The following is a 15,004-nucleotide window of genomic DNA, read 5'->3' as shown; positions in this document are numbered from 1 at the left end:
GTTGAGATTCTTTTTGACGTTTGTCCTATGTATACCGCTGAGCAAGAATTGCATGGAATACTATAAACTGCGTTTCGTGTTTCGGCTGTCGATTTCTTGTTTTTAGCATTAAACAGGACCATGCGCAGATTGTTCGTGGGTTTATATACATATATATACACACAAGGGGGCTCCGCCCCCTGCTCGCTTCGCTCGCCTACCCCCCGGGGTTGGGTAACTCGAAATACATTGATGAATGTATGAGATATATTGGAGTGTAAAGGTGTAGATGATGAACAAAGGACGTAAAGAACCCATAGCATGGCACATTAGAAGGATCTATTGGAATACTTCTTTATACACAACATTTGTAGTAAAATCGTTGATAGATTGCGTCATCTGGATCTAACATGCAGATCTGTGCATATTTGCGTTCGTGATTTGGCTCAGGGTGCACTGTTCCAATCCGATGTAATATTTGTCCACATACGCGAAAGCAGTATGGGCCATTGCCAGCTGGTGGCCTGATATTTACCCCGGTAGATGCAAAAGCAAATGAACTATTGTAGGATCTAATGCAGTCCATAATGTTTTTACTTTCGGGTACATTGTTAGTTAGAAACATCCGTAGATATTCAGGATATTCATCTAAAGGAGTCAGTCTAACCTGACCCTTTTGACAACAACGTGTAAACTCATTAGTTGTATTGCCAGTTGTTTCTTCAGGGAAGTTAAGTGAATGACAATGCCAGCAAATGATATTCATTAATCCTAATGAATGTTCATTAATAGTGGACGCATTACAGAATGCGTTGTCAGCTAATTGGCGGAATTGTTTAGCAGCTGTTTGTCGTTCCTTTCTTTGCCGTTTATCTATTGCCTCTGCTGTTTGAGAGGCGCGTTGTAGGCTCCTGTGTTCATTAATTGTATTCAGGCGGGCTCGTTTCTGTATGTCCGTTAGTTGAAAGTTTTGTTTTGGAGCCGGAGCCGTGACCGTGACTCCATTAGTTATCCGTTGTCTACCATTATTAATATGGATAATTGCACTTACAGTTAATACGGAGCGTTTTATGTGGTTGTACTGTTAATAATGCATCACTGTAATGTGATTCACATATGCTATATGGTTTGGATGTGTGAGGATGCCATATGTTTAATACGGAGAGTTCGTTTATTCTCATTACCCGGACCATGCTGTGTAGTGTGGACGTTTCGCCTTTCGTACTTTCACGCGCCTTCCGTACTATCTTTTTGGACCTGTGGGGCCTCCGTAGCCTCTTCCATTCGACTCTGGGGTGCAGCGCAGAATCCTCTTTTTTGTGTGGCTGTGTCGTTAGTCGTTAGCTATGGGCGCGTTGTTGCTTCATTTCTCATTCACATTAGTTGAGCTCTTTCGTTTTTGGGCCGTGACTCCTTTGTTCGCGGTGGATCACACTTCGCTTGCGGTTTATGAAACGCACGCTGTGCACTATGTCTCATGGTCCCATCGCCGTGTACCTGCGTCCATGCCTTCCGGTTTACCATTCTCAGTTAGTAATATGGATATCTATATATATATATTTATATATCTATATATATATATATATATATATATATATATATATATATATATATATATCTATATACTGTATCTATCTATCTATCTATCTATCTATATATATATATATATATATATATGTATATACTGTATATATATGACATGCCCATAAGAATATCATTATGCAATGTACACATGGCAAAATTTTTTTTACTGGAATATGTTCCATAGAATTAAATGCTGTCATTATTGTTGAAATAGATTTTGCACATTTTGCACGTCTGCATGGGTTTTCCTGTAACATTCCAAAAACATTTCTATTAGGGTAATTAACTACTCCACACTGGCACAGTGTAAGTGAATGTTGGTGTGTGCATGCATGTGCTGTGCAATGGTATAATGTGACCTCTCTATAATCCTTGATTACACTAAACAGGTATGAAAACAGATGTCTTAATTAATTCCCATTTTTGATGTTATATGTAAAATAACTAGGTGGACAATCTGTTACTGGAACTGAAAAAATGAATTTTACTTTTTCCCATTTCACAAACAACACAGTGTATTTTGAGTGATTGTAGGTAAAAGACTACTCCAACACAAATTTTCATGTCTGGTGTGCTACGCATTTCCTTATTGAAACTAAATCATCTTAACTGTCATTTACAAACAATAGAGATCCGCTCCAGCTACTGTCTGTTTCCAGTCATTCACTCTTACCATATACAATCCTTCCAGTGTGACTTATGCTTACCCTCCCTTTTTTTAAGCAGTATCCTGTAATCATATCAGCACGTTAGGTTTTAGAAGGTTCTAGACAAAGCAAGTTCATTGTTTGCCAAACCTTTAAGTTTGAAGGTCTTATTTAACATACTCCGTCTTGTTTTACGCAGTGGTTGCTAGTAAAACCCGGATTGTGGTCCGGCCTGTAAGGATTGATCTTTTCCTGCCTCTCTTAAAGTTTGCACTGTAGCACTTCAGGACTATCAATAATATCTCAAATTCCATGCAGTTTCTGCCTCTGCTCAATGTTATCGTGAGAAGTCGGTACAGATTCCACGATGCCGTGCTTGTTTCTGGGGAGTTCTGAACCCCGAGGCCTGTTCCATCGCGGGGTGCCTCAGCTAGTAGCGTCAATTTTTTGAAGGCGCTCTGTACCTTTAAGACTTCAAGACCCATCTTGTCCACGCCCTTTTAGGAATACCTCTTCTTGATTGGCTGAGTGTGGCCAGCATCACGTGATCTAGTCGTCTGTCATTGGATGTTGGTTCCATCCTCCCGGCTGTGGCTCTCGCGCGGTTGCAGCGGGAAGATGGCGGGGGAGCTGGTGGAGGCGATGGCAAGTGGGGCCGGAGGGAATGGGGGACCGAGCCGGGGACAACGGGTTCGGCGGGTTGGGGGAGAAGCTGGGCCACGACATACAATGGTAGCGGAGGAGGGACTTGTCAGCTGCGGGTTGCCAGAAAGTGTCTTCTACCGGAGATGTACACGCTGCATCTTGCATAGGGACACGAATCAAAACATTGAGCAAAATCGAGCGAGTGAAGCTGCCCCCCTTCTTCCCCTCCTCCGTGCTCTCGCTGGAGGCCAGCTTCCCCTGAGACGGGAGGGGGGCATTAACGGCCTTGATAAAAAAAGAAAAATGCCGGGAAGAGGCCTGCGGGAGACCACGGTTCTAGTGACTTTACCGCAGGCCGCCCCCGAGAAGCTTCGGTCTGTGTTGCGAGGACCGGGGAAACAATAGGCCATTAGACGCAGTGCATCTGGGCTGGTGACATGCAAGAGAAATGCAATTTGGGTATCCTGCTCTGTTATAGATGGAAGTGGATAAAAGAGTACAGAAAGGAATATACTTGACTTGGTCCGGCTGCCGCTCTCTACGGGTGTCAACAGTCAGATTAGTTCGAGCGTGCGGACCGGTCTTCTGGATAACTGGTGCAAAGCGCAGCAACGCTGCCCTGCCTGGCTGGTTATACAGGTGACAGATGTGCTTAAGTGTGCCAACAGCTGGATTAGCGGATTTGCCAGGAGTGAGGTGTACACGGTAACAAAACTAACTGAATTTCAACAGCTTGAAGTGCAGAAGTGTCTGGTATGCAAACGGTGCAAGGATCTGATTGTAAAGCTTGCTAAGAAACTATGCAAGCCATTAAACTTGGCAGAGTGGACGATGAACTCGGAGATTCAATGTTTGTTTATTGAAATGCATGGAAAAGCAGCTCGTGCGGAGGTAGAGTAATAATACTGATGTTGATGAATGTAGAGGTAGGCGTGTTTTAATGAATGATCTGCTACATAATTGTAAATAATAGAGGATCGTTTGTTCCTTAAGTTGTGAAATCTTAGAAGTCGAGGTACTTGTTTTGGTCCAAAGTCTGGCTTATTTTTACTTTGTGGAGTGCAGCTTTAGTCGTTGGTTTAAAATCATACCATACCATTTTCAAAGCCCACTGTAGATGCTGAATATAAAGTGATGCCATTGTTGGAATAACAGTTAATTATGCTTGGTGTGTGGATTTTGCATCTTTTAAAAAGCGTGTGGTCTTCAGTGTTGGTTGGAGGGTTTCTGTTACTTAGGACAGAGGTTCTCAAGTTCAATCCAGGGCACCCCCTGTTGCTGTAGTTTTTTTGTTCCAACCAGTCTAACACTGAGGAAGTCGTGTTTACTGTTAATTGATCTCATTCTTTAATTCACCGTCCATTTTATTTATCTTATTTTACATTCAGAAAATGTATTAGTATAAGATTTGCATTAATATGAAATTAAGAAATATTTCTAATTTTGCCATGTCTTTCAATGTTTAAAATTTTCTTTTTACTTCACTCTTATTTTGTAGGCAGCATGTGGCACAGTGGTAGCAGAAAGGAGACCATGAAGCATCTCTGAATTACTCCTAGGAATTGCACTAAATATCAGACTAGGATGATGATGATGATAATAATAATCATTTTATTTACAAGCACCTTTCATGACACTCAAGAGACTATAAATAAATATGGCTTAAAGCAAGCAATTCAAGAAGACTGTCTTAAGATATAAAGGCAGAGTCTTCCATCATCTGGGCCTTTCAGTAATAAAATCTCAGTCACCCAGAGATTTGAATTTAGTGTGTGGGACAAGAAGAAATTCAACATCAGATGTCAAAATGCAACTGGTGTCTATAGTATATTAACATGTTTGAAATATAGATAGGACCATTCCCATGAGGAACCTTATATATTAGCAGAAGTATCTTGTAAGACATCTCATATTTAACAGACAGTCAGTGCAGGGAAATTTGACCTACCCACAGAGCATGACATGAGAAGTTGTTATGAAATGTCCTCCACGACTGAGAATAAGTCACTTTACAGCCCCTGTTACCACAAAGTGATACTCATTATATCATTTTCTGATACCAACACTCAGGCTTCACCTCAAAGATAATAATTGTTATAATAACAATAATATTGATAAGCAAAGAAGGAAAACATAATGTAGGATAGTGCATTAAGCTGCCCGTAATTGTTGCCTCTGTGCATTATCATGAGTAACATTGTGATGTATTGTAAGATAGAAAAAACCAAGACACACACACACCGAATAAGAGTTAAGACCTTTAACAGGCACATTTATTTAACAATGAATGATCCATACCTGCAAGACATTTCTCTGTCAATCCCCAGTCCAACCCTGTCTGTCTGCAGGGTAATAGTTTTCATCCTTGACCACCTGTGTGTTAATATCACTTGCAATTCACATATGTGTGCTCATCCACACTTGGGGCAATGATCTTTATGTGTGTGCTGATTTGCATTGACTTCAGCTTGCTGTAAGAGTATCACATTTTGAGTTGTGGACAAATATATAATTTATGTATTACCTTGCATGTCTACGTTTGGTGTAAAGTTCAAGAAGTTCTTGGTTGTGACTTATCCAAATCATCTTTATTGCAGCTCTTTCCCTGTGACCAAAAAGCATTACATCACCAACATTTTTTTTCGACTGGCATGGCTTCTCCAAGTAGATGGATTTATCATGTAGTGTACAAGATTTGTAGTGAATATTAATCTGTCTTTGTCATATCAATATCTTGCTGCGAGTTCATGGTTGTCGAGTGTTTCTAAAACATTAAGCCTTTCCTGGGATGTCTGTGCAAATCTCTGCCTGAACATCATATTCTGACAGCTCCTAACAAATTCCTGGTGACGTTAGGAGTACTTTTCCAAATTAGGAAAACTGGTAAAATTCTTTTACTGCTAAGAACAGAATAAAATTTGGAGTCAGTTTGTGACCATTTTCCTACTACGAGACTGTTGATAAATAAGAGCACAGGGTTCATGTCCCAGGTCCTCCTTGCGTGGAGTTTGTGTGTACTCCTTGTGTCTGCATGCATTTCCTGCAGGTGCACCTGTTTCCTCTAACATTTTAAAGACATGCAGGCTTGGTGGGTTGTTGATGCTAAATTGGCCCTAGTGTGTGTCCGTGTATTCACCCTGCAGTGGACTGCCAGCCTGTCCAGGTTTGTTCCCACCTTGTGTCTAAAGCTTGCTGGGATAGGCTTCAGCTTGCTTATAGCCTTATAAACCAGCTCAGGATAAAATGGCTTTAGAAAATGAATGTTTTCTATGGAATTTGCTGTTTTAATTATAACAGAATACTGACAATAAATGACAAGCATAGGAGTCATAGCAAGGTAAGTAACATTCCCTGCCAAAGGGCAGCTAATTAGGTGTTACATATTTTGTAAAACCGAAAACCTGCAGTTTTTGGGGAGTTTTCCCCAAGACTGGACTTGAGAACCACTGCCTTGGAGCACCAGTGACTAAAGTGTATATTGTAAGCCTCCTAATGTGTATTTATTTAATACAGTCAGATATGTTCTGTGGTTCAGGCTGTTGGTTGGTTGGTGATCAGTTAATCAGGTCAAGGCCACTTCAGTGTACCACTAATATGCACAAGCTATCGGCAGTTAACTTTGGATGGTCCTGGCTTTTAACCTTTCTTTAACAAGTAGAATTTTGAATCATGATAGGGAATTCATAAGTTTTGGAACAAGTATAAGGTGTGCTGTTTTTGGTGAGTCTTTCTCCATTGTGTGTACCTGAAACATTACAGTAAGACTTGGAAAAATTTTCTTTTCTTTTCTTTAGAACATGGTGAAAAGTTTCCGTGTATCGGACCTCCAGATGTTACTGTCTTCAGTTGGCCGCAGCAAGAGTGGCCTAAAGCAGGACCTTGTAAGCCGTGCGCTGCGTCTGGTGCAGAGTGAGTGCAGCCCAGACCTGCTAAAGAAAATACGTCAATTGTATGAATCACGATTTCCTAAGAAGGTGCCCACAGTGCCAGCGGCAGTTGTGGTTGGTGGGCAAGGTGGGCTGGCCCCAAGGCGGGTGACTGAACTGCAGGCAACTGGTAGGGGGGTCCCTACTCTTGGAGTTTCCCTACCACCAGTGCCTGGAGGTCCAGATTTTATTTTGTCCTACCCTTCCTCCACTACTTCAGCGCCTGCTGTGCAGCGCAGTGGGGCACGCACTCCAGCTGCCCCCTACATCAACGGTCTGGACAAGACTACCCAGAACAGACAGCCTACGCCTGTGGTTCGTTTCGTCAATTTACCTTTCTACCATACATTAGAGGTGTTGCTGTCTCCCACAGAATTAGGTGAGTAGTAGCAGTGATGTCTGTGTAGAGCATATGACACACACTTTATGGGTTGGATTTGACACTGTTATTTTTATTGTTTATTGGTATTGAAATAGTGAATGTTTAGTTATTGTACTGTTTTCTCAGACTTGGTTCTGTAGGAACCATGATGTTTTCCTACTAAGAATTCAGATCACAAATTTAACTTATTTTTGATCAATAATACCCTTTTTTATTTTTTAAGATTGTGGCTGCAATAATAAATGTTGCATAGTGGACTGGAATGGTCCCGTTGATCTTAAGAGTTTGCTTTGAGAAATTTGATTAGATTAGAATTAGAAGTGTTTATTGTCATTATATCATGTATATTGAAATTACAGAGCACCTAATCCTTCAGATGCAATGGGGAAAAAAGAAAACAATCATTTTTACAGTAACAATAATGTACTACATATAAAACTGCTAAATAAAAAGAATATTAAAAAAAAAAAAAAAAGCTAAGAGGTAATAATGTAGAATTGCTAAGCAAAACATTTGGTATTACTAAACAAGAAATATTACTGATCGTGCAAGTATTGCACAATGAATTACCAATGATATGAATATTACTCAAAAAATACTAATGAAATAAATGTTGCACATGGAATAAATGGAGTAATATTGCACTCGACTGTGTTTATCACACAGAGGATTATTGCACATCTTTCTATATAATACGCTACCGTGGCTGTTTGTTTGTCCAGGATTTTATACCACCTGTAGCTCGCAAACCATTTGACCTGTTGACCTGAATTTGGTACTCATATATTACGTGATGTCTACTATGCCCTTTCAGGGTGATGATTGACCTCCAAGGTTAGTCCTCTATTTTTATTTTATTTTATTGTAGAATTAACTCTCGGCAGCAGCCAGCAGGGCGGCCGTTCTCACCCTACCTCCTTCGCTGTCACTTCCCCTACCTCTTCATATCTTAAGTTATTCTTGAGGCAGATTGAAGACTTAAGTGCCAGCTTAAGTGAAAAATTAAAGAAAATGTACTAAGTAATTGCAACACAAACACAGATTTAATCAGTTTTAACGCGAAAAGGTGCAGACGAAAGAAGAGAAGAAGCGGGACGCAAGGGTGGAGAAAAGAAGAGTTGCTCAGGAAGCAGCAAGTGTATCAACCTCTGAGCAAATGAATGCTAAATGTACAGAGAAAGAGGATGAAACTATGAATACTCAAGTCAAGGGTATTCACTGCATGTTATCGTGCAGTGTGCCATTACTGGTCCAAAATAATAGGTGAATGTGAGAGAGACAGAGGCACAGAGAGAGATGCTCAGTGTATCTTGAGATTCAATGTAGTTACTGTATGGCTGTGGGAAAGAAACTCCATCAGTCTATTTGTTCTTGATTTGATAGACCTGTAGTATCTACCAGAGGGCAACAGGTTAAAGAGGTTAATACCTGGATGTGAGGGGGCCTTCAAAATGTTTTTTGCCCCACTAAGGCAGCGGGAAGTATACAAGTCTTGTAGGGAGGACAGTGAGCAGCTGACGGTCTTCTGAGCTACATTGATGACATGCTGAAGCTCCCTCCTGTCTGCTGCAGCACAGCTTCCGTACCACACTATGATGCAGTATAATAATAATAATAATTCATTACATTTATATAGCGCTTTTCTCAGTACTCAAAGCGCTATCCACACAGGGAGGAACCGGGAATCGAACCCACAATCTTCCACAGTCTCCTTAATGCAAAGCAGCAGCACTACCACTGCGCCACATGTGAGGACGTCAGCACGCTTTCTATGGAGGAGCACTGAAAGTTCACCAAGAGCTTTTGATCCAGATTATTCTTCCTAAGAAGTCTCGGGAAGTGAAGTCGTTGTCGTGCCGATTTAATGATCGCTTTGGTGTTTGCAATCCAAGACAGGTCAACAAAGATGAATGCACCCAAGAATTTGAAGGCTGGAACCCTCTCCACAAAATCACCATTGATGTAGAGAGGGGCCAGGCCTGTGGTGTTTTTTGTGAAGTCAAGGATGATTTCCTTTGTTTCCATGGTGTTCAGTGTCAAGTTATTTGCTCAGCTCCAAGCTGGCAAATTCAGGATCTCCTCTGTTTGTAGGCAGACTGGTGATGATGATCTTATTAAAGTGGGCTGGACTGCAGTCATGAGTGTAGAGGGCAAACAGTAATGCACTCTGCACACAGCCTTGTGGAGAACCGGTGCTGAGTGAGTGAATTGATGAAAAATGGAGGTGATTGATAAGAAAGTCCTTTATCCAGGCTTAGAGGAATTGGTGGGGGTTTAGACAGTTTACTGACTAGAATATCTGGAAGAATAATATTAAAAGCTGAGCTATAGTCAATAAAAACATCCTCACATAGCTCCCCTGGTGCTCCATATACCTCAGTGCAGTGAGGTGAGCTAAAGTTGTGATATCCTCAGTGGACAAGTTGATGTATGTCGAAAGCAGGAGGGAGACACGCTCTTCTGTATTGTGAAGCCAACCTCTAGAAGCACTTCATGATGTGAGATGCAAGTCCTCTTAGGTGATATTCATTGAGACTGTCAGTGGCTGATTTCTTGGGTGCAGGAATAATGGTGGCTGACTTCACACAGGGTGGAATGAAGGCTTGTTTCAGGGAGTGATTGAACATGCTGGTTAAAATGATTGAGAGCTGGTTAGCACATGCTTTTAGCACCTTCTCAGGTATTCTGTTTGGGATCTGCAGCCTTCCTTGAGTTCACTGGCTTTAACACCCGCCTCACTTGATGCTCCTGTAAAGTAATTTTCTGGGCCCTAGAGTCAATGAGGAGCAGCAGATGTACCATCTCAAATCACACAAAGAAGCAGTTCACTTCCTGTGCCAGCGAGGCCCCCCCAGGTCTACAGAATTTGTATTTCAGCCCCTCTAGTTCGTGATGTCTTCTGTCTCCTGCCATGCACGCTGAAGGTCTTTTTCTGTGTCTTATAAATTACTTTAGCTTTTTTAATTCTTCTCTCCAGCTTGGCTCTGGCAGCACTATACAGAACACTGTTGCCTGATCTGTAGGCTGTTTCACAGTCTTACTGATGTATTTTAAAGTGGCCCTTTGACTGATGACGTTAATCTACTGAATTTGAAAATAAGAGAGAATTGGATACCTGTTAATTTTAATGTGTGGAGCTTTAACCAGAAAGAAAATTAAATACATTATACATTTGGCTTCCATGTATTTTTCTGTACTCTTACCAAACTGTCTCATAGATTATGACAACATGCACAAGGCAAGAGTTGAGACAGAGAGGTTAGGAGCAGGTGCTGATACAGCGCATTGCTGCACCCACCACATGACATATCAACTCAGGATCCCAAATTAGGACCCAAGTGCAGCCATGCAACGGGCGACACCTCAGCACCACACTAGTTCAGATGGAATGGAACACTGGGAGTTTTTTTTTATGGTGGCTGGAGTGCCAATTCTGTCACCAACCCCCAGGTTTTGTCCCTGCAGGTTGGAGGAATGCAGATTAATGTCATCCCCAGGACAGAGCATTTGCAGATTAAGGGCCTTGCTTAATGGCCCAACGAAGTAGAGATGTTTGGCGTTTACAGGATTTGAACCAGCAACCTTCCGATTGCCAGTGCAGATCCCTAGCCTCAGAGCCACCACTCTGCCTCAGTCCTGAATGTTGGCCACCTTTTAAAAAACAGTTACACTCACAGCGGAGAAGTTTGGAACATCTGTTATCTAACAGCATGTCTTTGGGCATAGAGTGGTTCAAGCTAAAGTCACTTCAAACAAAACAACTCCAACAATGAGAATATGTAATCGTCTTGTGGAAGGCACATGTTGAACTTTCACAACACCTAAAAGGAGCTTATAGTGGTGTTTAATATAGCAGTGCTGTCATTTTTCATCTCTTTAATCAATCGATTTTGTCCTTTTTATCCTTGATGGTGTCATGGCTTTTTTACTAAATCCTTAGTTTCCCCAAAAATTAGACCACAAGATATGATGTAATTCCAAGTATTGAGTGTAGGATTAGTGATGTTAGTTTTAAAAAATTGTGTTAAAGTGATCCAGTTCCTCAGGTGATGCTGGTAAATTTGCTAGTTACTGGTTTAGACCTAACGATGAATCCATATTAAAAAATGTAGATGGGACCTTCTTATCCTCAGTGCATGATTTTAGAATATTGGTATCTGCCAAATTGGCCTTTAAAATAGGAGAAAAAGAGGCTTCTGCAGGTTGGAATGAAATAATGTTAAGCTTACACACTCACAAGAGTTTTGTAAAATGCATAAACATCATTTACTGATGCTCAAGGGCAACATTACTTTTTCGTCTTTGCGTTAAAAGTATTTGTGGCAGTCAATCAATAATTTAATTTTGTTTTTAAATTAAGTGCCATTTCTATGTGTTGTAGACTCCAAGATAAGATACATAATGTTATTCTCGAGTACCTTTTTTGCTCACTTACAATAGTTTTGCATGCAAGTGACAGTTGATAATTAAGGGCCTAGGGCCTGGTGTCACAGGTGGTTTTTAGAAGAAGCCTGTCTGACCACCAGCCATTTCATTACATCTTTTGTAACGATAAGTAAATACAGTGCCCTCCAAAATGTTTGGAAGAGAGGCACTTTTTTTTTTTTTTTCTTTTTGCTTGATTTACCCCTCTACTTCACGGTTTAAAATTACAAATCAAACATTCTTGAAGTGATTAAAGAGCACATTGCAGACTTAAGTTTTTTAAAAGGGTATTTGCGTACATTTCAGTCACACCATATGGGAATTACAACACTTTTTCTACTTGGTCCCCCCATTTCAGGACTGCATAGTGTTTTGGACTATTCATGTCACAGGTGTTTGTGATTCCTCAGTGGTATTTCATTGCTTCATAAGATACCTCAGTTTGCTTCTACCCTTTGGAGTCTGCAGTTGCCATTTTTCAGTATGAGAAAAGGAGTTATTCCAGTGAAAGTCAAAGAAGCCATAATGAGGCTGAAAAAGACGAATAAAACCATTTGAGACGTCTGTAAAATCTTGAAGATGACCTAAATCAACTGTCTGGAATATCCTTGAGAAGAAAGAACACACAGTTGAGCTCAGTAATCACAAAAGGACTACTAGGCCAAGGAAGACCCCTACTGCGGATGACAGAAGAATTCTCACTGTGGTAAAGAAAAAGGCCCAAAAGCCTTTCCTACAGATCATACACAGTCCTCTGGAAGCAGATGTGGATGTGTCAGAGACGACTATCGCAGAAGACTTCATGAACAGAAATACAGATGCCGCACTGCAAGATGCAGACCACTAGTTAACCGCAAAAACTTGAAGACCAGATTACAGTTTTCGAAAATGTACTTAAAAGAGCCTGAAGAAATCTGGTAAAAGGTCTTGTGGACTGACGTGGCAATGATTAACTTGATCAAAGTGATGGCAAGAGCAACGTATGGAGACGAAAAGGAACTGCGCAAGATCCAAAGAAGACCACCTCATCTGTTAAATATGGCGGTGGGGGTATTCAGGCTTGGGCATGTCCAGCTGCCACAGGTACTGGCAACCGTCTCTTCATTGATGATGGAACTGCTGACAGCAGTTGCACAATGAATTCTTAGGTGCATAGAAAGATCTTATCTCTTCATGTTCCAGTAAATGCCTCCTAACAGATTGGATGGCACTTCATCCTATAATAATATAATGACCAAATATATTGCTAAGGCACCACAGGAGTTTTTCAAAGTTAAGAGTGGAAAATTCTTGAATGGCCAAGCCAGTCACTCAATTTAAATCCAATCGAGCATGACTTACAAGGAAACGTAACACAATAATACAATACAATTAATTTTTGTATATTAATATATAATTTTTGCCCAATATCACACTAGGAGTACCGCAATGAGCTTTAACAGGTCTTGCCTTTTGACAGCCCCTAGGCTTGACTCTCTAAGAAGGTAAGGAAAAACTTCCAAAACTACCCTTTTAGGGAAAAAATAGAAGAAACCTTGGGAAGGGGGTCAAACTTTAAAGGGGACAAGCTCCAGAAACAAGCAGGAGTTGAAGATGGCAGCATTGGAGGCTTGGCAGAGAATCACAAAAGATACTCTACACCTGGTGATGTCTATGAATCGCAGACTTCAAGCAGTCATTGCATGATATAATGAATTATGAAAGAGCTAAAGTGAGATTTTATTTTGGACGATATCTCTCTATTATAATAAAAAAATCTTGGGTAGAGACGTGGTTTTCTCGGAGACACTTTGGCGAGACAAGAAAGTGAGACAAAAGGACAGCTGCTGTACAGGCTTTTAAATGATCGACATGCTGATCACGCAGCACGGCACAAGCAGCAGCAAGCCAGCTGATCGAGCATAGAGGAGGTTAAAAAAAAAAAAATTTGTTTCCCATTGTATCACCGTTTTAAGAGGGGGTTTCGGAGGAGTGATCACATCTTAGCGTGCATTCAGCTCCCCTCTTCACAACGCGAAAGGCAGAGATGCGAAGTGGCTGGCGCATAGCGCACCCTGGGGGCAATAACTCATTCACTACAGCTTTATTACTGCCAAATATCAAGAAAAAAAAATGAATGAAATGAAAATAACAATCTCTTTAAATTGTATATCCGGTTAACCAAACCCGGGGGTTGGCGAGCGAAGCGAGCAGGGGGCAGAGCCTCCTAGTTCTACAAAATTTTCAGTAGTTGGATATGTTTAATGATTTCAGTTTTCTCAAATAAAGCATTCAGCAGTATATATTTAATTGTATTTTTATTTTTGCAAAAAATGACTTATTTTTTCCTGCTTAACACCTCACATGAAATTGTAAACCTGATTTTACTGGTAGAGTGCTTTGTGAGTTGTCCTGGAAAACCTAACAATTGTTACTTGGTGCTGCTTTTGTTTCATCAACAGTTTTGCTAATTAGACTGTAAACAGTATGAAGTTGAGCCATACATTTTGAAGAAATGTATAAAATTAACCTATGGTAGATAAATGTTAGTTGTGCAGCTAATTGCAGTCAGTCAAGTTTGTAAATATATTTTATGATGCCAGAATTATTTTCATGTTTTCCTTTTCATATTTTTCTTTAGTAATCAGAACAATTACTAAAGTAATTTAGAATCTGTGTGATTGGTTTGAGCCCTGTATTTGATAACCTTCTGAGCTAGGCTGGTGAACAAAGCGCTGAGAAGTCTGTTTTTCCATATCTGTCCAGCACTAGATGATCTTCATCTGTGCTCAGGAAACTGCTGAGTAGCCCATACATTTTAGCCATTAAGTGTGGGATTAAAAAATAACAACATTGAGGGTATAATACACAAGAGGTCACCAGCTTAAATCGGCACTGTTTTGGTAATTGTTATGAAAAGTTGCTCACAAGAGAGATTTGTGTTGATACAGACTATGGTGTATATAACTGGGATGTCTGTGCTGTTTCACACTTTCGAAATTGCCAAAAACAGAATAAATATTCACACATGTATGCAAGAAACCTTATATAATTGGTTGGCATGAAACAACAGTTATTTAAAAAGGCAAAGAAAAATGAATTCACTGTTTAGCTCCTGTTTAGCTCCTGTTTACTTTGTGCAGATCCATTTTTACATTTAGCATTGTTTGAAATACAAATGTACTGCATTGCATTGTCATTGTTTGATATCCTTATTTATTGTTTAAGTAATATTAGGCCATCCCGGAATTCTCACTTGTTAAGTGAACCACATGCTTAGACAGCAATTAAAGGGGATTACATTTACTGTAAGGTGGAAAATGGGAAGTTCTTTGTTAAACACAAGGAGGTGGAAAATTGAAACAATATTTTAGAGTCACATAGTTGAACTAGAAACCTTAACAATTTAAAAAAAAAAATATATCTAAATGTAGTGC

The 15,004-nt window shown here is 40.3% G+C and overlaps 1 protein-coding gene across 1 annotated transcript in view; it reads left to right on the top strand.

The window, feature by feature from the left end:
* Positions 1–2,745: 2,745 nt before the first annotated feature.
* Positions 2,746–15,004, top strand: part of pias4a (protein inhibitor of activated STAT, 4a) — a 30,457-nt gene continuing 18,198 nt past the window's right edge. The window contains exons 1-2 of the mRNA XM_028816448.2: positions 2,746–2,855; positions 6,650–7,160. Of these exons, the coding sequence (XP_028672281.1) occupies positions 2,778–2,855; positions 6,650–7,160 (589 nt within the window). The 5' untranslated portion in view covers positions 2,746–2,777. The remainder of the gene's footprint in view (positions 2,856–6,649; positions 7,161–15,004) is intronic.

Source organism: Erpetoichthys calabaricus, chromosome 12 (assembly GCF_900747795.2).
Source record: "Erpetoichthys calabaricus chromosome 12, fErpCal1.3, whole genome shotgun sequence".
Taxonomy (NCBI): Eukaryota; Metazoa; Chordata; class Cladistia; order Polypteriformes; family Polypteridae; genus Erpetoichthys; species Erpetoichthys calabaricus.
This window is presented reverse-complemented; position numbering and strand designations above follow the sequence as displayed.